Source organism: Amblyomma americanum, chromosome 5 (assembly GCF_052857255.1).
Source record: "Amblyomma americanum isolate KBUSLIRL-KWMA chromosome 5, ASM5285725v1, whole genome shotgun sequence".
In the NCBI taxonomy this organism is placed as follows: domain Eukaryota; kingdom Metazoa; phylum Arthropoda; class Arachnida; order Ixodida; family Ixodidae; genus Amblyomma; species Amblyomma americanum.
Window position 1 is genome coordinate 112,701,556 of NC_135501.1, and position 24,738 is coordinate 112,726,293.

At 46.0% G+C, this 24,738-nt stretch overlaps 1 protein-coding gene across 2 annotated transcripts in view; it reads right to left on the bottom strand.

Moving 5' to 3' along the window:
• Nucleotides 1–20,621: 20,621 nt before the first annotated feature.
• The window catches only part of LOC144132613 (epoxide hydrolase 4-like), a 34,617-nt gene continuing 30,500 nt past the window's right edge, over nt 20,622–24,738 (bottom strand). The window contains exon 6 of one of the 2 annotated variants that reach the window (XM_077665146.1): nt 20,622–21,469. In XM_077665146.1, the coding sequence (XP_077521272.1) occupies nt 21,147–21,469 (323 nt within the window). In that variant the 3' untranslated portion in view covers nt 20,622–21,146. Of the gene's footprint in view, nt 21,470–22,937; nt 23,233–24,738 lie in introns of those variants that run through there. The other variant, XM_077665148.1, reaches the window with a different exon arrangement.

Below are 24,738 nucleotides of genomic sequence, written 5' to 3' on the forward strand. Positions count from 1 at the left end.
TGGCCTGACACGCGTCCAAAACGAACTGAATGACTAGGTGGAGGATGGTCAGGCAAGAGTATGCTCGGCGGTCGTCGAACAGAATCCCCGCCGCTATCGGCCGTGCTCAGTTTAACGCTGGCAACGAACATATGAGATACGGTGTGCAAAGTAACAAGAGTTTTACATAAGTAGACTATGCCTGTCTGCGATCTCTAGAGATAAATCTGGTCGCATGTTTCACAAAGGGGAAAGTCACGTGCCGGCGGAATTGAGCATGAACAAATACACATTACAAAGCCTTGCGCCGTTGTCCTCCTTCTAAAGAAGCCCCGTTTCGATGCTTTGCAATTAAAGAAATGTGCGCAAAAATAAGCACTAAGAATGCAAGAAAACCAATCACCGAGAACACACAATCCTTCAGCGCTCGTAATAAGACTTTAAGTGCTCAATAAGGACAACTTCCGGCTGTGGCGGCGCCGCAGGAATGCTGATGATCCGTCGGGGCCCACTTCGTAATCAAGCTCTCTAAGTCTACGAATGATCTTACCTGAGCCGAAGTAGCGGCGCAGAAGCTTTTGACTCAGTCCGTGGTGGCGAATGGGCGTCCACGGCCATACATGGTAACCCGGCTTGTATTCTGCGTGACGTCGGCGTAGGTTTTACCGTCGGGCGTCGGTGCGCTGTTGATATTTGATCCGTAGTCGGGCAGTCGTCGGGCTTCTGCGTACTGAAGGCAAGAGGCAAGGTCGATGTCATCGTCTATGAGATTCGGGAGCATGGCGTCGAGCGTGGTGGTTGCTTACCCACCATCGACGAGCCTAAACGACATCTCATAAATGGTCCATTGCACTGCGGTCTTGTAGGCGGAGTCTAAATAATCTACTACCTATTATTGCAATGAAATTAACTTTTGTAGCGATAGCTAATTTCATTGCAGTAATAGGTAGTAGATTATTTAGACTCTACTAGTTCCCAACACCAGCGCCAAGTTTAACAGACTGTATACGCGAAAAGACGAGGTTAAGATAGTTCTTTCGTCTACTTGCAGAAAACTGAAATAGAAGCTGTCAGCACCGGGCGAGTGGCTGTGATATAAAATGTAGCTCGTGTCAGAATAACAAAAGTAACTAGTGGTGGTGTCGGATTTTGGTTGTGCTGCTAAGCAAGACGATCAAGCTAGTTGCGCGTGGACTCTTTATTTTTCTGGCCACAGAAAAAATACAGAGTGAAATTAACTTTTGTAGCGATAGCTGCCCCACCGCGGTGGCTCTGAGGTTAGGGCGCTCGAATACTGATTCGGAGTTCCCGGGTTCGAACCCGACCGCGGCGGCTGCACTTTTATGGGGGAAAAACGCTAAGGCGCCCGTTTGCTGTGCGATGTCAGTGCACGTTAAAGATCCCCAGGTGGTCGAAATTATTCCGGAGCCCTCCACTACGGCACCTCTCTCTTCCTTTCTTCTTTCACTCCCTCCTTTACCCTTCCCTTACGGCGCGGTTCAGGTGTCCAACGATATATGAAACAGATACTGCACCATTTCCTTTCCCGCAAAACCAATTATTATTATTGTTATTATTATTAGCGATAGCTAGCGCACGCTAGAATTTCGAGCCTTTAGCGTGGCGGCGCCGCCACCTGGTGCGTGGTTGATCACGTGGTGCGGATCAGCTGCCGGCGGCGCGGCGCGCTGGCGAAACCGAGGGGGGGGGGGTGTAGAAAGGTAGAGGGAGGGGGAGAAAGTGAAGAACGTCCAGGGACGATGATGAAGAAGGAACTCCTAGCGGAACGGAGCGACGAAAGACTGAGTTCGCAATTCGACTGAACGAGTTCCAAGTGGCCAGTTGTAGCTATCGCGTAACTCCACGTTTAACCACAGCTAAACCACAGCCATTTTTTTTGTAATTTTCAGCTCGCAGCATAAAACTATTTACTGAAATCCTCCTGCGAAACTTTTCTCAAACTTACTCCTTGCTTCCAATCACGCGTCAATGTTCAGTGTGGAAATTAACAGGAATATAAAAGTTTACGAGCATATTGCTTTTATTTTAAAAAAGTTGCTTACGGTTTTAGTGAGTAAAAGAAAAAGAAGGAAAGCAGGGATCTTAACCAGAAGAGTGTTCGGGTTGGCTACCCTGCACTGATGAGGAGGCGTGGGGGGATTGAGAAGAGAAAGGGAGAGCAGGGTTGAGGAGCACCGTTTATTTGTCATTCTAGTTAGTCGCTCTCGCGAATGGTGCAGTAGGCCTAGAGAGTAGTCGACTGCTGCAGCCATGGTCCGAGGATCTGATCCCCTGTTAATGGGAAAGGATCCAGGCGGGTCGGAGCACAACACAGCGAGTATCTCGATCGCAAAAGCCTGTACGCTACCCTAGTCGTTCATCTGGAGGTTCTTGGCTGCTGAACTCAACTGCGGCCCTTCGGGCCCAGTACTTGCAGTGTGTTGTGTGCTGCTGGCGTGCGCAGGCCTGAAAGCGAGCACGCATGACTTTCATGAAGGACGTGAGCATTTCAATTACTTGTAGATCTTGCAGAAAATTGCCGTTCTCTGCTCCGATCACACAATAATCAATCCCTTCCCAAAGTAATTCAAAGCGCTCTCAGTATACATTCGTTTAAACCTGTTAAAGTTCTCCTCTAGTTTTTTCTTACCACCACTGACCAAATACCTAACCGAAACGACACTTGTCGTCCTTGTAATCAAATATTCTTTCTGCCTAAACCAAACCCTAATTACGGCAAGCAGTTCAGTTCTTTGCTACCGCTCACTGAAATTTATTACCAGAATGGGTCATTCTCTTCTTAACATTCATAGATCCCTGGGAGCCCTCATGCCACTCATGGTGAAGTGGTGCAGCGGTGAAGCGATGCGCCACTGCCCTGCGATGGGAGACGCTGCCACCGGTGGGGCTTGTGCGGATCAGGTTGCTCTTCCAGAGCCCTCTCTGGCTACCAAACATTAAACAAACCGCCATCTGGCACAGTGGGCAATTTTCGCATTATCGAGAGGGCAGGTCGGGCTCTTGCCGCAATGTCACGTGACCTAGGTGGCCCAACAGCCTCCTAGGGTGCTCTTTTGGACCGCCTGCCCTCTAGAGCCATGGCGTAATTTTTCGCTCAGAACGCCGATGACGACAGCACTGAGACCGCATTTTGCGGTTATCGGGACCTCTAGCGAAAACGCAAAATCTTTGGCTTAAGTAGGTTGCTATACAACATCTCAAGGTCGACGTATGACAACGCGATAGAGAAATGGAGGAAGCAAAGTAATAATGCGACGTCTTGGGAAATGTATAATCTCCATAATATACTAACGTGCTTACAAAAATCATTTTAAAAATACACTGAAGCATGCAATGTATTTGTTTTCCGACTTTCATTTCGTTTTAATTAAAGCATGTTGTGTAAAGAGCAAAGCGTTTTTGTGCGTGTGCTGCCCGCACGCTGAACGCTTAGCCAAGGCTAAGCGGCGCCGTACACATGACACTTCAGTTGAGCAGTGACCGAGGAAACCCGCTCGGTGGTGTAACTGATTTTAAAGGTGGAAGTAGAACTGGGAAAGAAGAAATATGTTCCCGTTACGCTCCGCTCGGCATGCATGCTCACTCATTCGCCGATGAGCGCCTCGCGCATGCGAAGTAGCAGCGCAAGCGGTAAGGTATTGAGCGTAACGGAGACGCAAACACGCCTTGTTCCAACTATTTGTTAGCACACCGAACATTTCATGCTAGCTATCTCGAACAGTTGTGTGTTTCCACGCGGAATGACACGTGAGAAGGGTTGTGCGTCATGAGAGTGTAAACTTTATTGTGGTGACAAAAGAAGTGGTTAGAGAGGGGTCATTAATCAGTGGCTAATACGCACGAAAACGCATTAGGCTCTCACTTTCTTTTTTATGCAAATTAACAGATGGGGGTCAGCACGTAGCTTTTTCCATCGCCGTACGCTAGTCTCCATGGATTTCTGTTGGAACCGAAGCTCTTTGAGCACTCAGGGGATTAAGCCAGCGTTTAGGCGCAAATTACATACACATAGTATACCACAGTCAGCAAGGAACCTTATTCCGCTGCGTGGACACCGCGACCTGGCGCCGCCGCACAGTTGAGGGTTCTTTTACGTCGGCGTACGCGATTGACAGGGTTCCTTTTTAAGCGTGCGAGCCCTCGCGGAAAATACGCTCCTTTGACGTCTACAGGCAGCAAAGTGTTGAAATATTCTAGTGGCAGGCTCGAAAAGACGTTTTGTCTGTTTAATTATATTGTACTTTGTATAGGTTTTATCATGTGTAAGCATGCGGAAAGTGTGTTTATAGAACCAGGAACATTTCCTTATTATACTAGTTCTTGTAATATAATCTTGAGGAAAGGTTGTTTGTCGTATTGAACCGATGAGAAGGCTCAGCTGGTCGTTAGTGCACATAAAAAATTAACACTTGACTTTTGCGCATAAAAAACTTTACACGGTCCATGACGCAGTGCTGCTAAGCAATAAAACTGGCTCATCTCTACAATTTTATGTTTCACAACTGGCTCTGACGTACTCGAAAGAGAGCAGATAATGAAGGCGAATGTCACGATCCAATCTGACGCAAAGCAAGCCACTAAACCCAACTTCCATCCCAACGCCATTGGAATCTAAACCTGGCAAAGTTTAACGCCATAGCCTTATCTAGTGAGGCTAGCCTAGCAGTGCTATTCGAGAAACTAGCGGGTTTTAAATGGGATCTCATAGGGCTTAGTGAGGTTAGGAGGACAGGTGACGCGTATGCAGTACTAAAGGAAGGTAACATACTGTGCTGTCGCGGATTAGCGCATAGACGAAGGCTAGGTGTGGGATTCCTCATCAATCGTGATGTAGCTGGCAACGCAGAGAAGTTTCATAGTATTAACGAGAGACTGGCAGCTATCGTAATTAGTCTCAGTAGGATGTACAAGCTGAAGGTGATGCAGGCCTGCGCGCCTACATCCGGCCATGATGACCAGAACGTTGAAAGCTTCTATGAAGACGCGGAATCAGCAATGAACGAAGTAAAATCACAGTACACTGTAATGATCGGCGATTCCAATACGAAGATGGGCAAGAAGCATGCTGGCCACCAGCCGACAGGCGACTATGCGATAGGCTCGAGGAATAGCAGGGAAGGGTTAATAGTGGTACGGATCATGAATACCTTCTTCCGCAAACGAGAGAAGAGGAAGTGGACCTCGAAGAGCCCCAATGGTAAGACTAAAAATGAAATAGACTGCATAATATGCGCTCCTCCCGGCACCGTACAGGATCTGGAGGTCCTCGGAAAGTTGCCTTGTAGCGACCACAGAATGGTAATGTCTCGAATTAGCCTCGACATGAAGAGGGAATAGAAGAAACTAGTGAAGCGGAAGCCCGTTTACGGGTTAGCGGTAAGAGCGAAAATAGAGGAATTTAGGATTTCGCGAGAGAACAAACATTCGGTTTCACTGAAGAGGACGATCTTAATGTCCATGCAATGAACGATGATCTTACAGCTATCATTACGGAGTGCACCGTAGAAGTAGGCGGTATAGGACGGTTCGACAGGATACCGGTAAGCTATCTCAGAAAGCGAAAGATCTAATTAAGAACCGCCAAAGCATAAGGGCGTCTGACCCTACAAACAGAATAGAACTAGCAGAGCTATCAATGTTAATAAGCGCAAAGTCGTCGGCATAAGAAAGTTTCATATGGAGAGCACCGAGCGTGCTCTGAAGAACGGAAGTAGACTAAAAGCGGTGAAGAGGAAACTAGGCGTAGGTAAAAGTCAGGTGTATGCTCTGAGAAACTAAAAAGGAAAGTTATTAGCAAAATTGATAAAACAGTTAAGGTAGACGAAGAGTTCTGCACAAATATATACAGTAGCCAATATGATCGGAACGTTAATGAGAGAGACAGTAGCGCACAGAAACGCGTAAAACCGCCAGGAATGAAAAAGGAAATAAAAAAAGCCTTATTAGCAATGCAAAGGGGAAAAGCAGCTGCTTAGGATCAGGTAACGCAGATATGTTCAAGGATGGAGGCGAGAGCGTGCTAGAAAACTACCTACCATTCTGTGCAATACTTTATGACCTCAAGAGTGCCAGAAGTATGGAAGAACGCCAAAGTTATCTTAATTCATAAGAAAGAGGACGTCAAGGACCTGAAAAATTACAGACCGATGAGCTTACAGTTCGTTGCGTACAAGGCATTACTAAGGTAATCGCTAATACAATGCAATCAACCAAATGATCAGGCAGAGTTTCCTAAAGGTTGTTTCCCAATAGACAATATTCACGCTACTGGTGAGGTGACAGGGAAATGCGTAGAATAAAAACAACCCCTATATATTGCCGTTACTGATTACAAGAAGGCAAGTGACTCAGTATCTGTGAAGTATCTATGTTCAGTGTATAGTATCTGTGCAGTTGCACAGATACTATAGTCGTCCGCAAAGCCAGCAATAAGATTCAAATAAGGAATGATGTCAGACAGGGAGACACGATCTCGCTAATGCTATTCGCGGAATTTTTACAGGCAGTAATCCGAGGCCTGTATTAGGAACAGGTGGGGGTAAGAGTTAATGGAGAATGCCTAAATAATCTGCGATTCGTTGATGAAATTGACTTGCTGAGTCCCTCAGGAAATGAACTGCAATGCATGATCAATGAGTTAGACAGGCACAGCAGAACGGTGGGTCTAAAAATTAACATGCGGAAAACCATATTAATGTTCAGCAGTTTAGCAAGGGAACCGGAGGTCACAATTGGTAGCGAGATGCTAGAAGTGGTAAGGGAATACGTCTACCTAGCGTAGGTAGTCACCGCTGATCCGACCATCAGAGGGAAATAACTAGAAGAAAAAAAAATGGCTGCGGTTTATCTCTGGAATAACCCGATAGGTACATCCGGCCGAGGGGAACTCGCTCAGTCGAACTGCAAAATCAGCCTTTCGCCGCTCCCTTTCGCTGGGCGTTCTTTCTTCGTTTCTTAATTGGTTTTTGTGGAAACGAAATGGCGCTGTATCTGTCTCACATATCGGCGGACGCCTGAACCGGGCCGTAAGGGAAGGGATAAAGGAGGGAGTGAAAGAAGAAAAGAAGGAAGAGGTGCCGTAGTGGAGGGCTCCGGAATAATTTCGACCACCTGGGGATCTTTAACGTGCACTGACATCGCATAGCACACGGGCGCCTTAGTGTTTCGCCTCCATTGAAACGCAGCCGCTGCGGCGTCTTAGTCCCTGGACGCAGATTCACACTTTCCCCCTCATCCCCCTTGACACAGCGCATGTGCAGCTGTTGCAGCTCGGTTTCGCCAGCGCGACACGCCGCCGTCAGCAGCGGCTGCTCGTCGCCACGTGACCAAACACGTGGCTGGTCACGTGACAAACCATGTGACTAGCCAGAGAGCCGCCAACGAGCTCAAGGGGTGCCACAGAGCTCAAGGGGTGCCAGGCTGAAACCCGTAATGCTAGCGTAATGAAGCTATCGCTACAAACAACTGTGTCGAGCGCATATGGCAGCTTTTCTAGATCATGAATAGCTGTTTACTACTATCCTTCAAGAGAAAAGTAACAACAGCTGCATCTTACTGGTGCTCACCTATGGGGCAGAAACTAAAATAAAAGAAAAAGGCTCAGCTTAAGCACAGGACTAGGCAGCGAGCTATGGAATGAAAAATGATAGGTGTAGCATTAAGAAACCGGAAGCGGATGGAGTGGATGAAGGAACAAACGCGGGTTAGCGATATCCCGTCGAAATCAAGAGGAACAAATGGGCTTGGACAGGGCACGTAACGCTAAGGCAAGATAACCGCTGGTCTTTAGGGGTAACGGAGTGGATTCCAAGAGAAAGTAAGCGTAGCAGGGGGCGGCAGAATGCTAGGCACGGCGAATGAGATTAAGAAGTTTGCGGGCATACGGTGGCCGTAGCTGACAAAGGACAGGGTTAATTGGAGGAACATAACAGAGGCCTTTGCCCTGCAGTGGGCGTAGTCAGGCCGATGATGATGATGACAATGAATTTCCACCTCTGTCCTACCTTAATCAAATGATGAACCGAACTTGAGGAGAACATGCCGCATAGAAGAATAGAGAACAGGTTTCTATTGGCTGTTAAAAGTTCCTACAGGTGGCGCCGCGGAAGTCCAACAAGGACAGCGCAGTGGTGATAGAGCTGTGGCCAGTATATGCACCCCGAAGAGCAGGAAACCCAAAGGTTAGTGGCTTCCCTACATGCAAGCGATTTTTTCTTTCGCTTATGAAACGCCGAGCACTGTTCATGAAAGGTAGACGATATTCATCCCGAATCACACCATGTGCAGCGGCATTAAAGGAGCAATGGACGCCGCAGTCAGTCGCTCTTCATTAGACAATTTCACTCGAAAGTTTAAATGCCTCACTGCGTAAATGTCAAAATATCCAACGTGAATGACTCTGCATTAACGCGACCGCGTTAAGGAACTAGGGCGCAACGTCTGTGGTATGCTAGTGTGAGCGCGGTACATTGCTCGGTAATACAACATTTTGGGCGAGTTGGTTACCTACATTCATTATTACAGCGCAAAGACGGCACAGAACAAGAAGGGGACACAACAGCTCTGACTGTCAACTAAGTCTTATTCGAGACCAGTAGGGTTTTTTATACCACCTGGTGATCAAAACAAGAAAGAAAAACATGCAAGAATAGCTGTAGGCATGCGCAAGGGTACAAGAACGGCGGTTATCCGGCACGTGTTAGATTTCACATTCTAGATATTTCATCTCTTTCTGGGACAATGCCACGGATGGTGCGCTTATGCACTCGTCCTGCAGTCTTATAATCATAGCAGCTTCTATTATTTCTCTTGTTAGTGTGTCTCGGTGTTTCCCTATGACACTGCATTGCCTGTACATCGGTTCACATTTATCCTCGCTGTCATCTTCTGCGCTGCAGTCCCTGCAATGTTTGGCTACGTGGCCTGAAGTAGCCACACGTGCGACATTGTCACTGTGCTCTTTTAGCCTTTTGTTGAGACAGCGGCCAGTCTGCCCGATATATTTTTTCCCACAGGACATGGGCAGTGAATACACCACACCTTCTTTACAAGGGACAAAATGATCCCCGTGCTTAACTTTACACCTGCGCGTTTCGTTAGTCGTGCAGTTAACTTTTTTGCACAAGCTGGAAAGCTTTTCCGGCGCTGAAAATACTACGTCAACGCCTGCCCTACTTCCAATTTTTCGGAGGTTGTGCGACACCTGATGGAGATAAGCCAAAACAACAACCTTTCTTCTTTCCCTTTGCCTAACCGGTTCGCTAGTGTGGCGAGGTCTCAGGTTTTTCAGCTGCTTTTCTGCCACTGACACTAGTACATCGGACGGATAACCAGCCATCGTAAGGCGATCAACTTGTTTTGCAAAGCTTAGTTCCATACTATGCTGGCAACACTTCTTTAAAACATTATTAAAAACAGAATGAATAATGGCCCTTTTTACAAGTTTCGAATGGGCTGATGCATATGGCAGGATGGTTTTTTTTGCCCGAGGCTCGTACGACCAACACACATGGGACGAAGTGAAATGAAGGGCGAGATCTAAGAACCTGATAGAATCATTGAGTGGGGTTTCATGTGTTAAAACCAGTGGTTTAAGACACTCTGTGAATACTGAATGAATATTTAAGAACTGCTGCTCAAAACTGAGGTTGTCATTCTGTACTAACACAAAGTAATCGTCAACAAATCTGAAAATGCGGCACACACAGAACCCTTCCAAACGATCTTGCAGTGTTTTGTCACGCAAGGTCAAAAACATATCGCTAAGAACCGGGGCTAGGCACGAACCAATACATATCCCGTCCTTCTGAATGTACATATCCCCATTCCATTCTACGAAAGTCGAACAAAGATAAAACGATAACAATTCTAGGAAGGCATCGGCGGAAATTCCGCACTCGTTTTGGAAGGCTATAACACCATGCTTTTCGATGTGCTTATTTACAGCTGACAAGATTTCCGCCCGGGGAATTGTGTAATATAAGTCTTTTACGTCGACTGAAAATACCTGCAGCTTTTTATCGTGATCCCATTCTTTTAGGAAGGTGATTACTTCGTCAGAATTTCTTATTTTAAAAGGGTCATCGATCGTTAAAACGTTGAGTTTCTGTTGCAAGTATCTTGCGACGTGCTTCTGCCATGTCCCTGCTTCTGAAACTATTGCACGAAACGGCCAGTTGGGTTTATGGGTCTTTGCAGAGAAAGAAATTACAAGGTTGCTCTTGTGGCAGTTCTCAATCATACTCGATAACTTGTTTAAATTCAACTTGTTGGTTAGCTTTTTTGCTTGGCTCTTAATTTTCGACATTTTTACATCATTGCGTTTGTCAAACACAGCAAGGACGCTGTCTATTGCTTTTGACATGTACACATCTCTGGTTAAAACAACAAAACCTCCATCCTTGTCTGCAGGAAGAAGAGACAGCGAGTTATCTTTCAACCAATTAACTGTTTTGAACAGGGGAAGCTTCCTGCCTGCCTGTCTGTACTTTGCTAAAACGTCGACACCTTCAGAGATGCAACGGTCTGCTTCGGTCTTCTCCGCGCGTCGGGAAACTTGTTTTACCATAGCCTAGAGCTCCGGTCTCGATGCTTTTGGCTCGACCGCAAACTTGGGCCCCCGGCCAAGGACTTGCCTGATGTTGTCGGGAAGGAAGATGCCCTCCATGACGTGGATCCGTTGCCCGGTAACTGGAGTCCTCTTAGGAAGAAGTGCACGAAGCGCTGGGAGGGTCTGTTGCCAAAGGAACTCGGTGGTGCGGTCAATGGACCGTGATAAATGGTGCCCCTGTGCATTCGAATGTTCTGGCCCAGCATGGAACTGTACCAAAACCTTCAAGCGCTCCTTGTGCGCTCGCACTTGCTGAAGCCATTTAGACCTGAGAATCTTGCAGAGTCTTCTCCCATGGCTAGCTGAAGGTTGTACGCCGCCAAATAAGGCTGATACATCAGGTGGCAGGATTCTCTTGCGAACGCAAAACCCGAGTGAAAGTGCTCGGCAAGCCGCCGCGGCGACTACTGGTATCACTTGAAAGAGATCAGGAACACATGTAAAAGAGCCCTTTGTATTAGAAATAAAGTTCCATAATACAGCATTTTGGGCGAGTTGGTTACCTACATTCATTATTACAGCGCAAAGACGGCACAGAACAAGAAGGGGACACAACAGCGCTGGCTGTCAACTAAGGTTTATTCGAGACCAGTAGGGTTTTTGTACCACCTGGTGATCAAAACAGGAAAAAAACCTACAAGAATAGCTGTAGGCATGCGCAAGGGTACAAGAACGGCGGTTATCCGGCACGTGTTATATTTCACATTCTAGATATTTCATCTCTTTCTGGGACAATGCCACGGATGGTGCGCTTATGCACTCGTCCTGCAGTCTTATAATCATAGCAGCTTCTATTATTTCTCTTGTTAGTGTGTCTCGGTGTTTCCCTATGACACTGCATTGCCTGTACATCGGTTCACATTTATCCTCGCTGTCATCTTCTGCGCTGCAGTCCCTGCAATGTTTGGATACGTGGCCTGAAGTAAATATTCATTCAGTATTCACAGAGTGTCTTAAACCACTGGTTTTAACATATGAAACCCCACTTAATGATTCTATCAGGTTCTTAGATCTCGCCCTTCATTTCACTCTGTCCCATGTGTGTTGGTCGTACGAGCCTCGGGCAAAAAAACCCATCCTGCCATATGCATCAGCCCATTCGAAACTTGTAAAAAGGGCCATTATTCATTCTGTTTTTAATAATGTTTTAAAGAAGTGTTGCCAGCATAGTATGGAACTAAGCTTTGCAAAACAAGTTGATCGCCTTACGATGGCTGGTTATCCGTCCGATGTACTAGTGTCAGTGGCAGAAAAGCAGCTGAAAAACCTGAGACCTCGCCACACTAGCGAACCGGTTAGGCAAAGGGAAAGAAGAAAGGTTGTTGTTTTGCCTTATCTCCATCAGGTGTCGCACAACCTCCGAAAAATTGGAAGTAGGGCAGGCGTTGACGTAGTATTTTCAGCGCCGGAAAAGCTTTCCAGCTTGTGCAAAAAAGTTAACTGCACGACTAACGAAACGCGCATTTGTAAAGTTAAGCACGGGGATCATTTTGTCCCTTGTAAAGAAGGTGTGGTGTATTCACTGCCCATGTCCTGTGGGAAAAAATATATCGGGCAGACTGGCCGCTGTCACAACAAAAGGCTAAAAGAGCACAGTGACAATGTCGCACGTGTGGCTACTTCAGGCCACGTAGCCAAACATTGCAGGGACTGCAGCGCAGAAGATGACAGTGAGGATAAATGTGAACCGATGTACAGGCAATGCAGTGTCATAGGGAAACACCGAGACACACTAACAAGAGAAATAATAGAAGCTGCTATGATTATAAGACTGCAGGACGAGTGCATAAGCGCACCATCCGTGGCATTGTCCCAGAAAGAGATGAAATATCTAGAATGTGAAATCTAACACGTGCCGGATAACCGCCGTTGTTGTACCCTTGCGCATGCCTACAGCTATTCTTGTATGATTTTTTTTTCCTGTTTTGATCACCAGGTGGTATAAAAAACCCTACTGGTCTCGAATAAAACTTAGTTGACAGTCAGCGCTGTTGTGTCCCCTTCTTGTTCTGTGCCGTCTTTGCGCTGCAATAATGAATGAACATTGCTCGGGCCAGGGTGCAGGTGCATCTGCTTTACTGTATATTTTAGTGTTTTGCCGTTAGCCTGTAATATACGGTGTTGTCTGCAGCTCCTGGTGTGCTAACCGTCGGGCAAAACCATGGCTTGCGAAGTCCCTTAGGGGGTTCTTCCTGCAAAATTACTGGTTTGCGTCCTGTTTGCGATCTTTTTCTGATATTTCAACACGTATTCGTTTGTATGACCAACACGATGCCAATAAGCTGCCTACATAGATCTGCGCCGTTATTTAGTACCTGATAATTGTTTTCGCGATTGCTGAACCGGTATATAATAAAAGTTTTATTGAAATTACAGTTAATATCGCCAGCTTAAGTGCACGATGACTACTGCTTCAGTTGAACCAGAGTGTCGGAAGCACAATGAAGTCAGGCGCACAGACTAGATTAGGCCTAAAAAGATGGCAACGCTTTCTTTGCACAATAGGGGCAGTGACATGGCACGCGGCATAAACAGGCCTCATGAGATTAACGTTAGAGGGTTATGGCGTACGTGTTTCTCTTAGTTCTAGTTGTGCTGTTGTGAACTCTAATATAATAAAATATCACTAGATCAGCGTAGACAGGAGGAGGAATGCAAAGAACAATTGCATTCGTCGAAATATAATGGTTTTGCGGTCTTTTTGCTTTTCACTAGAATGGGCGCAGCCGTAAAAAAGTGGCGAGAATAACTGAGCAGTGAAATGTTATCACAACGGAAATATCAACTTGCTGTTCCTTGGAATAAAATAAATAGCGTTTGTCCGAATACGAGCTTTATACCTGAATGCTTCCTTCTTTTGGTGAGCAAGAATAAGCTTCCAATGCACGCCATTTCGAAGGGTCACACTTGCACTTAGCTACAGCGAAGAATGCACAATATAGCGCTGAACTCGAGAGTACACCGACAAGTTTAACGATTTCTTAAAATTAAGCTGTTTTTCCTGTAAATAGAATTTTCCACGGGAGACCACCGTAAGGTTCATTAAGGCAACAAAGATACCTCCTGTTTCGGTGTATTGAAACAGGACCACAACTGAGGTTATTGAGTTTCTTGCAAGTGTTATATGTATTAGGCTGCCATTACTTAAGAAAATGATTTTTTTCTCACACAGATATGTCATGAAGAGCCACATTGGACAAAACGCTCTTAATATTTTCCGATTGGCGAGACAACGCAAACGAATCGAATGCTAAAAGGTAGGTCGATGCGTTGCCTAGAAGTGCAGATTACTTCGTGAGCACAGTACAATGAGAACAGAAGAGAGTACATCTGAAGAGCAAACATGCACAAGAGGAGGAAGCAGAATGAATGCTCAGAAAAAAAGGACGAGTTCTTAGGGGAACGCGGACATCATTGTTCGGAATTGTATGAGGCAGATTGGAGTTGTGGGCCCATCAAATTGTTGTTTGCAGTGTGTGGGAATAGGGCGGACTTGGTGGACATTTGCGAGGGAAGCGCGTTGGAAACAACACGTGTGGCCAGAAGGTGTCATCTTACTCCAATGGGCGGCTAGGCGTTTCCTTGCATTCGGTCAATGTTTCAGAAGAGCAGAATTTTCTAACCTACTCGAATATCGGTGTCGACAGTACCGACGACCAAGGTATCTGAAGGTATCTTTAGATGCAGTTCTAGAACCACGTTTTCGAAGCTAGAGTAATCTTATCGCGTTCCGCAAAGCTATCTCATTCGCTAGGGTCCGCATCCGGGTGGTTCGTCAAACGATGCCATATAGCTTTTAGGTGCACTTTACCGTCGCGATTTCTTCGTTCTGTCAATATGCAAGAAATTACAGAAAAAGTTTGGGCCAAAAAGCTGGCGATTGAACTCGCTTATGGATCAGTGCATTGCTCCTTCAATCACAAAACACCACATTGCGGGGAGCAGTGATGGGTTCCATTAAAAAAATTCATGTGCTTGTTACCATGTGAACAGTCGGGGTTAGAAATATTACTGTATGGGTGCATTTGCGATTATAGAATTGTGAAGCCATCCTTATTTTATGCGAGGTCGAATATAACCACGAATAAAATGAGACATTTGCAAACCGCGCCCCTTCGAAGGCCAGGCTTGCAGTTGTAAGAGTAGTTATGCCTTGCACGGTACGCGGTACAACTCAACAGCACAGCCACAGTGTGAATTTGCGCCGAATTCAACTGAAAGAAAAAATTCCCTGCTATGCTGAACACTTGCAGAGAAAAACCTTCAACTTCGCGATATGCATGTGTGTGTAAACTGAGAACGCGGCTTCCATGAAAGAGTTTTGGGAACAAAAAAAATATTTACCATGCAATGAATTCACGTCGGAAATAAAATATCTTTCCTTTGGACTGCCTAAATCGAGATGACTGTTGGATCTTGTCCCTTCACTTGTCTGCTTGTTAGTTTTACCGAGGGCCTCGAATCTGGCGGTCATGATGACATACCCATATGTAGCATAGAGGGTTCTCGCACAGCTTCTGCCCTCACCATTGAATCACGTTCCTACGCGGAACTCGAGGTAATCAAAGTGAGTCCGCCGCTATGGACGACGGTGGTACTGATAAACTCTCTCAAGAATCTGTTACACTACAGATAAATACCGCTGAAAAGCAGAAGATTCGTCAGACATCGCTGTAGCTTAGTTGGTAGAGCACCGGACGCGAAATTGGGAGGTGGTGGGTTCGCATCCCACAGACGGAGTGCGGTTGTTTTTCCTCTGCTTTCTTATCAATTATCTCTAAGCGATAATATAATTACGATATTAATCTCCAGTTAACAACACAAATTGAAAAAAAAAATCCCCTACGCTCCTTGGTTTCGGTGCCTTCGCTTCTGTCATATATGTCACAAGGGGTCGTTTTTCCCTTCACTTGTCTGCCTAAATCGAGATCATCTATCGATGCAAATGAGCATCAGTTTCGAATAAATGAGGGCTATCCTAGACGCATCGTTATCCAGGAGAAAATACCCGCGGACATTCGTGTAGCAAGAAATCAGGTATATTGTGCCCTCCAGTTAAGTGTTGGCGGTAGATTACGAGGCCAGTTAAAGAAGGCAGGCCGGCCGGTCTGACACCATCGTAACCTTCTTGCTGTATTCTTTCGCCAACGCCCATGCGATGTTGTGCCCCACTAATAACTGTCGAAGATGAAAAAAGTTGAGTAGCTTTTTGATAAGAACCTCAAATGTTTAAGCTTGGCAAAACAACGCGGTGTTAGTGTCACCGCCTAGTAATGAGCCTGCGCTTTTGTTCCGATACAGAGAAGTGGTAATGGGGCCACGTGATAAAAATAAAACAGCCAAGTTGTGCTAAAGTGAGCTATTCCAGTTTGTCGTCAAGATTAAATTCTTATTGCCGGGAGTGTCTGCAAAAATTGTTTGCATGTTCAAAGCCACCGGCTCGCGGCTTTATCACTTTGTGACGCGAGATGCAACCAGGTTTATCCCAAATGATCGCAGCCATGCGAGACAGATTATATTATGTGCAATTCGAGATCGTAGTGTTTGCTTTGCGTGACGCAGCTCGAAAGTTCCTTTCCAGCTTTAAATTGAGCGCTGCTGAGAGCGCCGGGAATTGCTTTCTTTGGCGACCACCGTGCAAGATTGTTTCTACCGCCGCTGCCGTTTCGTTCACTTATTTGTCGATGGAAGTCAGCCCAATAGAGAGTTTCGTTTGGAAGCCTTTCGGTGCCGTCCTGAAAGCCAGACCGCCAGCACCAGTCAGCGCCTACTTTTTGAACAATCAGCTAACAGTGAATTTTAGACTTTGCAGTGATAACATTGTCCTCTAAGCATAAACTTCGAGCGGCCTGCAAGAATGCTACCTTGCAATTCATTAAAATTGCCTGCTTCCCGTACAGATTCCGTTGGTTTCAAGCGCATTCCTTTTAGTAGCGCTGAAAAATGTACGTTCGAGGATCGAGAGTATTTTCATTAGTACGATGTGTCATCTTGTGGCTTCGTTAATACAGACAATCTTATAATCGTATCTTTCTTTCTGCACTTTTGCAGCAGTCTACTCTTTGACCGCACTTATATGTTTCGTTTAGCATTGCATCCGTGAATGGAGCCCGCCAGACGGGTGGTGCCATCTTACTTGAATGAAAGAACACCTCTTATCTCCCTAAAGCTCCGGTAGGTGGCGGAGGCGGTCCTAGAACTACTTATTTGTCCTAATACGAGGATCAGAGATGACTTTGACTTCGTAATGTTGCAAACCGTGCCGGGTAAGGCCACATTTAAATGCGTCATATCACAATTTATGCGGACGAGACATAAGGAAAGGTTGCATGGGCAAAGAGGCCTTAAATACTTTACAGCACCAGTGTAGGTGCCCAAAATATTCAGATCGTCTATGACTGACGTAGTAGCTTATAGGCTATATCTCTGAACACAAGTTTGCCGATATCCTTCAAAACCAAACTATACATGTAAGCAATGTATGATTCTTGCACTAAAGAATTTGGCTGGAACATTTCGCAAAGAGCAAAGAAAATTAATGCGAATAATCATAGCGTTCACAGCGCCGGCAAGGAAAATGGCAAGCGGAACGTACGAACACCGCTTTGGATTCGAATACACCGCTGTACAGTAATACAGCGCTGGAATAGAAGGGCGAGAGACGAAACAACCATCCTTATATACAGAACTGCGTACCTTGCGAATTTGATGCGTTATTCGGAAGTGTGTCGCATCTATAGCAGTGATTTCCTTATCTCAGAAGAATTTAACTCTCTTCATATCGCGCAACACCTGCTTTTTCATGTTTGGTAGCTCAGATGTTATGGCGCTCGGCTGCTCGACTGGAGGTGGTCAAAATTTCCGGAGCCCTTCACCACGGCGTCCCTCATAGTCTGAGTCGTATTGGGACCTTAATCCCCAATAAATCAAACCTTTGAAGCGGTGCGATTCGCAGCAGGTCTTTTGACGTAGTCGTACTGACGGACTTCATCGCCCTGAAAATTTTTTCCTGCGTCTGTAACGTGATTTGCTCCTTTGAAAGAAGAAAAATGTGTAATCCTGATCTCTCTCTTGAGTGCTTAATTGATGGATTCTCGTGTTCAGATGCCGCAGTTTCTAAATAAAGTGCCGCTTTGCACAAAAATTCGTATTTTGGGTTTGAAAAGTAATTGCCTGTATTGAACCATGCATACACATTTAAGACCGAAAATGTTTCGTGAACACGAATAGGCCAGCGGTCCTTGAAAACGTATAGCTCGGGAAACGTCTAGCTTGGACGCTGTAGGTAAGTGCGAGGGCTAATAGGGTAACCACAAAAACCATCCCAGTCAAAAAAAAACCATTGGAAATTACCAATTGGAAATTTCCAAATGTGTTTTCGACACCATTGGAAAATACCAATTGGACTATTCCAATTAGAATTTTCCAATGGTGTCGAAAACACATTTGGAAATTTCCAATTGGTAATTTCCAATTGGTAGACTCCAACTGGTCCACTCTATGGCCGATACCGACTGGGCTGCTCCGATTATCGGGCACCAGATGGCTATTAAACAGTCAGGAGGCAAGCAGTGCATTATCTGTAGCATTTTATTAAAGTATAAGAATGAATAAATAAATAGTCGTGACACAAATCTTCTTGCAAGTCTTAGTGCAGGTCCTAAAATTAAGGCTCCATTTCTTTCGCGAGCTCCCTGCAATCAAACAGAAGCATGACACTGATTGCATTACTGCAGAGAATCTACAGATCGAAAAGCAAATAAGGAATAAGATTTAATGTGTGAACAAACAAACGAAATCCATTAAGCTGCACACTAAGATTCTCTTTGTGGAATCAAGTTATGGATGAGCATTCACTGCAGTAACTGCATAGGTTTTGATGCAAGCAGTCACAACAGAAGCAGTAATTGATGCGTGATGAAAACTGCAACATGGGAAAGCTTGTTTTTGTTGAGTTGTTGGCGATTCATAAAGCATCACAGGTACTTGCTATGTTTTCTTTCGTAATTACGCAATGCGATCAAATTAATAGCAAAATGCAATATACTGCATTCCAGGAGCCATGTCCTGCGCTGCAAATACAGCACTTTTATAAATGTATACTCCTGAAGATTTGTATTCTCCAGATCATCAACGCTGAATAAGTGCGTAAGCTGCAGCCATCCTCTACGAGCAGAAAAAAGATTAAATCATTTTACCTATTCCTATTATCAAACTACGTTCGTTCATTAATTGCTTTGCACACAAAGATGTGACCACGTGCTCTGCTTCCAAGCATAGATCGCGGACGTAGGCTCTATAACAGCTTCACAATTAACGCTTAACATTTGCATCAGGCACACACATATCACACAAAGTTAACAGTGAAAAGTGCAGGTAATTACCTCCCAAGCATGAGAATGCGGGCCGGATAAAAGTCTGCTTCTCCTTCGGCATCTGTCCACTTCACCTGATGATAAGATTCGCGAATCAAGTCTTGGGCATTTTCAGGTGCAAAGTCCTTCACATCCGTGACGGGCACCACCGCACCGCTTATATTGTCTTTATACCTGACGTACGCAAAATGAGGCGCACTCGAAGACATCGCGCACACAGGTATCCTAGTACTACACCTAGAGCACTGTACTGCAGCGCAAGAACCAAGCCACCACGACCACGCTTACTGCGCGCGCCATGACACACACACAGTTGTGGTGATACGAAACTGAGGAATCATTTTATTATCCTAGAGTAAAACTTTTGAAAGTGATTAACAGCAACAAAACTTTTTAATACATTTTTAAAATTAAGTATTGCGATTTTGTGTATAAATTGTTAATATTTGACTATTTTGTGCAGTACTCTGCATTATGTGAAAATGTGGATAAGATCGCTCACCGGCTGACTGGATCAGCTTGAACTGCAATGTGGCGATCTATGGAGTGAGGCTATGATGGAGCTGCCAGTTTCTAAAATATTGACTGTTTGTATATTTGTAAGAACAGGTGAAAATGCTTGTCTCGCCAGTGCCGAGTTCATTCACAATGTAAACTCAATATTGCCGCAAATCTTTGTACCGTATGTTTGTTCTTTCATGAAAGCTGCTGGCACACAAATTTATCTCAGTTGATCGCACCGAGGTGGAGCCTTTTCTGCGTTGTTCCAGACTTACGGTAGCTTTGCACGCCGTATCTCAGAAGTTCGCTATCAGCTTTAAGTTGGACACGGCCGAGAACAGTGGGCACTCTGTTCGGCGACCGCCGACCATACTTGTTGCTTTCGTCGCCGCCAAGTCATTCGTTCAGTTCATTGTGGGCGCAAGTCAGCCGAAAGATTTTCGTTCGGAAGCTGTTTTCATCTTCCTGACCGCTGGACTGCCGTCATCACAACGTGACAATTGTTGGACCAGTTCATTTGGGAGCAGGGAACCAGTTGGGTAGTCCAGTTGGAACAAGGAAAAACAATTGAGCTGACCAGCTGGAATATAAGTCCAATTGGAAAGTTCAGTTCGACCCAACTTGCAAAATCAAGTGGATGGTCCAATCGGAACTAGAGAAACCAATTGGGCTGTCCAGTTGGATTCATCAATCCAACTGGCTGACCAGTTGGCTCCCAATGGGTCCAGTTGGCTGACCAGTTGGCTCCCAATGGGCTGACCATTTGGGTCCAATGGGTCCCTTTGGCTGACCATTTGGGTCCAATGGGTCCCATTGGCTGACCATTTGGGTCCAATGGGTCCCATTGGAAACTTCAATTGGACCCAATGGTTTTTTTTGACTGGGATGGTGCGACATTGTGGAAAAGATTGTTTTATATGCCCTCGGGAAGAAAAGATTTCAGGAGAGTACAGTAGGCTTTCGCCTTCACCATTTAAGCATTTTTTAAAGGTGTATAATGTGCTAACACAGCTACATTTGGTAAGTTCAAACCGTTAAGATGAGCGCAATGTGTTGGAGGGGAAATTTTATGAGCACGTTGAAAATGTCTATTTCACTTTATTTGTCACAGCAACATTTCCGTGGCAGCGCAGTGCTCATGCCTCTACTATTAATCATGGGAGCGGTCGCGGCGATCGTTTCGAGATGGGGGAGGGTTCAAGATAAAGCCAATGGTGTAGCAGATCTGTATCTTTTGATTCTCTGTCAAACTAAGACTAATTTTTTCGTGGACATACTGCATCATCATGAGTCTAGCAAAACGATACGCCTTACCTTCTGTAAAGCAATTTCTGTAAGAGTAATTTCGCCGTATCTATTATTACTTATGTTCAGAACATAACGTAAAGACATCTGTTCTACACTTTATGGCTGCATATATTTGCGTTCGACATTAGAATTCGTGTCTGGGAAACGCTGCACTTCGGGATTTTCAAGATCGTTGACCATGTCTCTTCTGTCGTGTCTTCAGAGACAACCTTTAACCTTTTAGAATTCTTAAGCCACTTGTTCTGCAGCGTTTGAACGACTGCAGTATAAAATCTTTTACTCTCGTTTCTGTAGTGACGACCTAACATTACTGGCACATCTGCGGCCGATCGATGCTGCATGCAGAACTAAGTTCAGCATTTGCTTGACGCTGAGCTGCCAAAGGGGAGCGTTCCAGTGGGCGAATTGGTTCCTCCGCCGAGCAGAAAGCGCCTGATGTGGTCGTTGACGAGCTTCGGTTGCTCGCGGTGCACCCAGTGGCCCGCGTCGGACACGTACTCGACGCGGCCGCTGCCGGCGTACTGCAGCGTCAACGCCGCGATGTCTTTGGTCAGCGCCGCATCGTGGCAGCCCCACACTATGAGAGCAGGGACGGCGAGACGGCGGTACGGCGGAAGGTCGTCTGACTCCAGCCGGAAAGACGCCCGGTAGTAGTTGATGGGACCTGTCAGTGCGCCTGCGACGGGAGTTTCAAAAGAGCTGTCTTAGGCATTCCAGAAATAATGCTAATAAAGTCCTAGCAGGATCTCTGCTCAAACGTTCATTATCAAACCCTCATACAAATCTGCGGGTTGTGTTGTGTTGCATGTGCTAGTCAAGTTGGAGGCTAGCTTACGACACGGTTGCGAATCGTCGACATATGCACCTTAAGTTGCATGCCTTCCCAGACTCTCTATCTCTTAAGGCGCGTTGGAGGTGTCGACCGAGATGCGAGTTGGTTGGTTTTTTCGGGAAAGGAAATGGCGCAGTATCTGTCTCATATATCTTTGGACACCTGAACCGCGCCGTAAGGGAAGGGATAAAGGAGGTAGTGAAAGAAGAAAGGAATAATAGGTGCCGTAGTGGAGGGCTCCGGAATAATTTCGACCACCTGGGGATCTTTAACGTGCACTGACATCGCACAGCACACGGGCGCCTTAGCGTTTTTCCTCCATAAAAACGCAGCCGCCGCGGTCGGGTTCGAACCCGGGAACTCCGGATCAGTAGTCGAGCGCCCTAACCACTGAGCCACCGCGGCGGGGCATGCGAGTTAGCCAGTGGGTCATTTCCTCTCCTCAAAAAACAATGTTTGTATCAAAATTGTGATGCGACCGTTCGTCTTACAGCGTTTCAGGAGGTGTCATACGGGCGCGCGTGTGTGCGGGTGGGTGGGTGTGAATGCACTCATGGTCAGTAATGCTTTCGCATTCTCACACGTAAGCGGTCTTAAGACTCTCTGCCTAATTAAAAATTTGTATTTATTTATTTACCCTCAGGACCAGAGGCATTACCGAGGGGAGCAGAAGAGGGGGGAAGGATGACAACAAACAATAAATGCAGTTAAACGTTATAGAGATTGTTTCTCCTAATCATAAAATGTTAGCTAAAAAGTTTGGAAACCGTTCGCTATTATTGATAGACACAATTTCAGTAGGAAGGTGGCTCCACTCGAGAGATGTAAGCGGAATATATAACTGAAAAAATTAAGTTATACACCGTCGTACATGTAGGCGCAAACGGATTGGTAAGCAGTGTTACTTAGGTAGTAAGTCTTGTGTTTGGGACCGGAATCTCTACGAGATACGCGTATGACTTTTCATTTGTTAGTGCTCAGTTCTATGAGCCAAGTATCACCCTCGTTTACGAGAGCAGTTAAGTCATTGTGTAGAATTGTAGCGACGTTCGCGTTCCTTAGAACGCGGTAAATAACACAGTCGCCAGAAAAAAGGTGTTTTAGCAGACAGAGTGGAGGGAAAGTGATTTATGTAGCTCGTGGGAAACCTTGTCAAAGGCTTTAGAGAAACCTAAAGAAACAGTCGCTACGAAATGAACGGTCTGAAATGTTATGGAGTTTGTGTGAAGGATATTGTAGTGTTTGCATCACGATAAGCAAACGGCGAACTCATGGCCACGTGCCGGTGTTTGGGCACCGCCCCCTTGCCTGTCGGTATGGCGTGCTGGCTTGCACGGGCAGTCGTCGACCAGCGGGACGAGCGGTCTGATGGCCGGCTGACATCAAACCTGAGTTTGTGTTACACCTCGGCTACAGTGTCGTTCCCCTCCCAAGACGCAACAACCTTTGGCGACGAGGATGGGATCCTGAAGCAGGCCGATGACGGTTCCCACAGAGACCGGTAAGACGGATATTCAGCCAAGTGCGCAAGAACGACGGAGCGACTCGGAAACATCCAGGATGGTCGCGATTTGGCAAGTGGAATCTTTCGATGAATTTCAGTTGGACTGGGAAACGTACGAAGAGAGGATTAATGCATTCCTGCGAGTGAATAAGTTTCGAGACGAGAACAAAATAGATGCCTTACTGAGTATCATGGGTCCGAGGACGTAGAAGTTATTTAAGTGTTTGACCGCCCCGAACACGCCGGCTAGTCAGTCTTTTTTAGAACTGCAGAAAGCATTACGAGAGCATCTTTCGCACAAGCCATCAGTTTTAGAGGAAAGAGCAGTTTCACCGGAAAACGCAACAGATATAAGGTGCGTTACACATGATTAAGATTTATGGAAGCCATGTGGAGACGGGGTGAAAAGTGAATTTCATTAAAGCAACTTTATTAACTAAGAAAAACAATTGCATGCTCTAGCAACTTGCAGCAAGTACTGTTGAGGGAAATGGGTCGGTAGTTCGCAGGATTAGTTTTATCGGCGGATCTGTGTATTGGAACCACATTGTCTATTTCCCAAGCAGTTGGAATTGAGGATCTACCCAGTGGGCATTGAAATATTTTGTTACGCTTACTGAAGTATAAGCACATTTATTTTTGAAACTTGGCTGTTATTCCACCATAACCGGGAGAACAGTAATTTGGCAGGTTATCAATTGACTTAACAATGCCTTGCACGTCGATAATGATACTGGGCATCTGAGTGAAGTTGCGATTATATGTAGGAGGCTAATGTCAAGAAGTTCACGGGACTCGAGGATAAACATCAACCTAACATTCAACGCACTTCCGAAAGATATTGCGAAACAGCTATATAGAGCTATGCGTTGCTACTGCTGGGAGATGTTGATGGCGCTCCCGGTTCCAAGAAAAGTGCAATATTTTCAATTTTCAGTCTGAGCCATTTTCTCAACGACCATTATCTTGTTTGCGGGGGGGGGGGGAGCAGACCAATATCTGGAACCGGTCGATCGATGTCTGGCCAGGTGGAGGTGGTAGCCTTGCTTAACGCGCATTGTATGCGGTCAACAAGCGATGGTGACGACTCCGCAGGGAGATCCTGGAGAAAAGTACGGAAACAATCCCAGTTGACCACCGTGCACTTGCGGCGTAACCGGCGAGCACATGATGGATGGACACCGATGATTATAGGGTGGTGGTCACTCCCCCAACAGACAGGCTCAAGGTACCACGAAAGACTGCCGGGGCCAGACCACCACGTCTGATCAGGTGCATAGGTGGTACTGTGACTATGGCGTATAGCCCGCGTTGCTGAACCGGGGTGATTTAGAAGAATAAACAACGCATCCGCGAAGGCATCCTGCACAGGCCTTCCGCAGGGGCTCGAAGTAGGGTATCCCAGTCGGAGTGTAGGGCGTTGAAATCACCTCCAACTAAAATCGGACACCCGGGGTATTTCCTTCGCAGTCAATAACCAGCCCACATTAATACGGGAGGGAGCGCCACCCGCTGGTCTTACGCAGTAGGATACGACCACAACAGTGGCCTTGGGTAATTTCACAGCAACTGCAACTACCTCCTGATACGAGGTACACCAGGTTTCCAG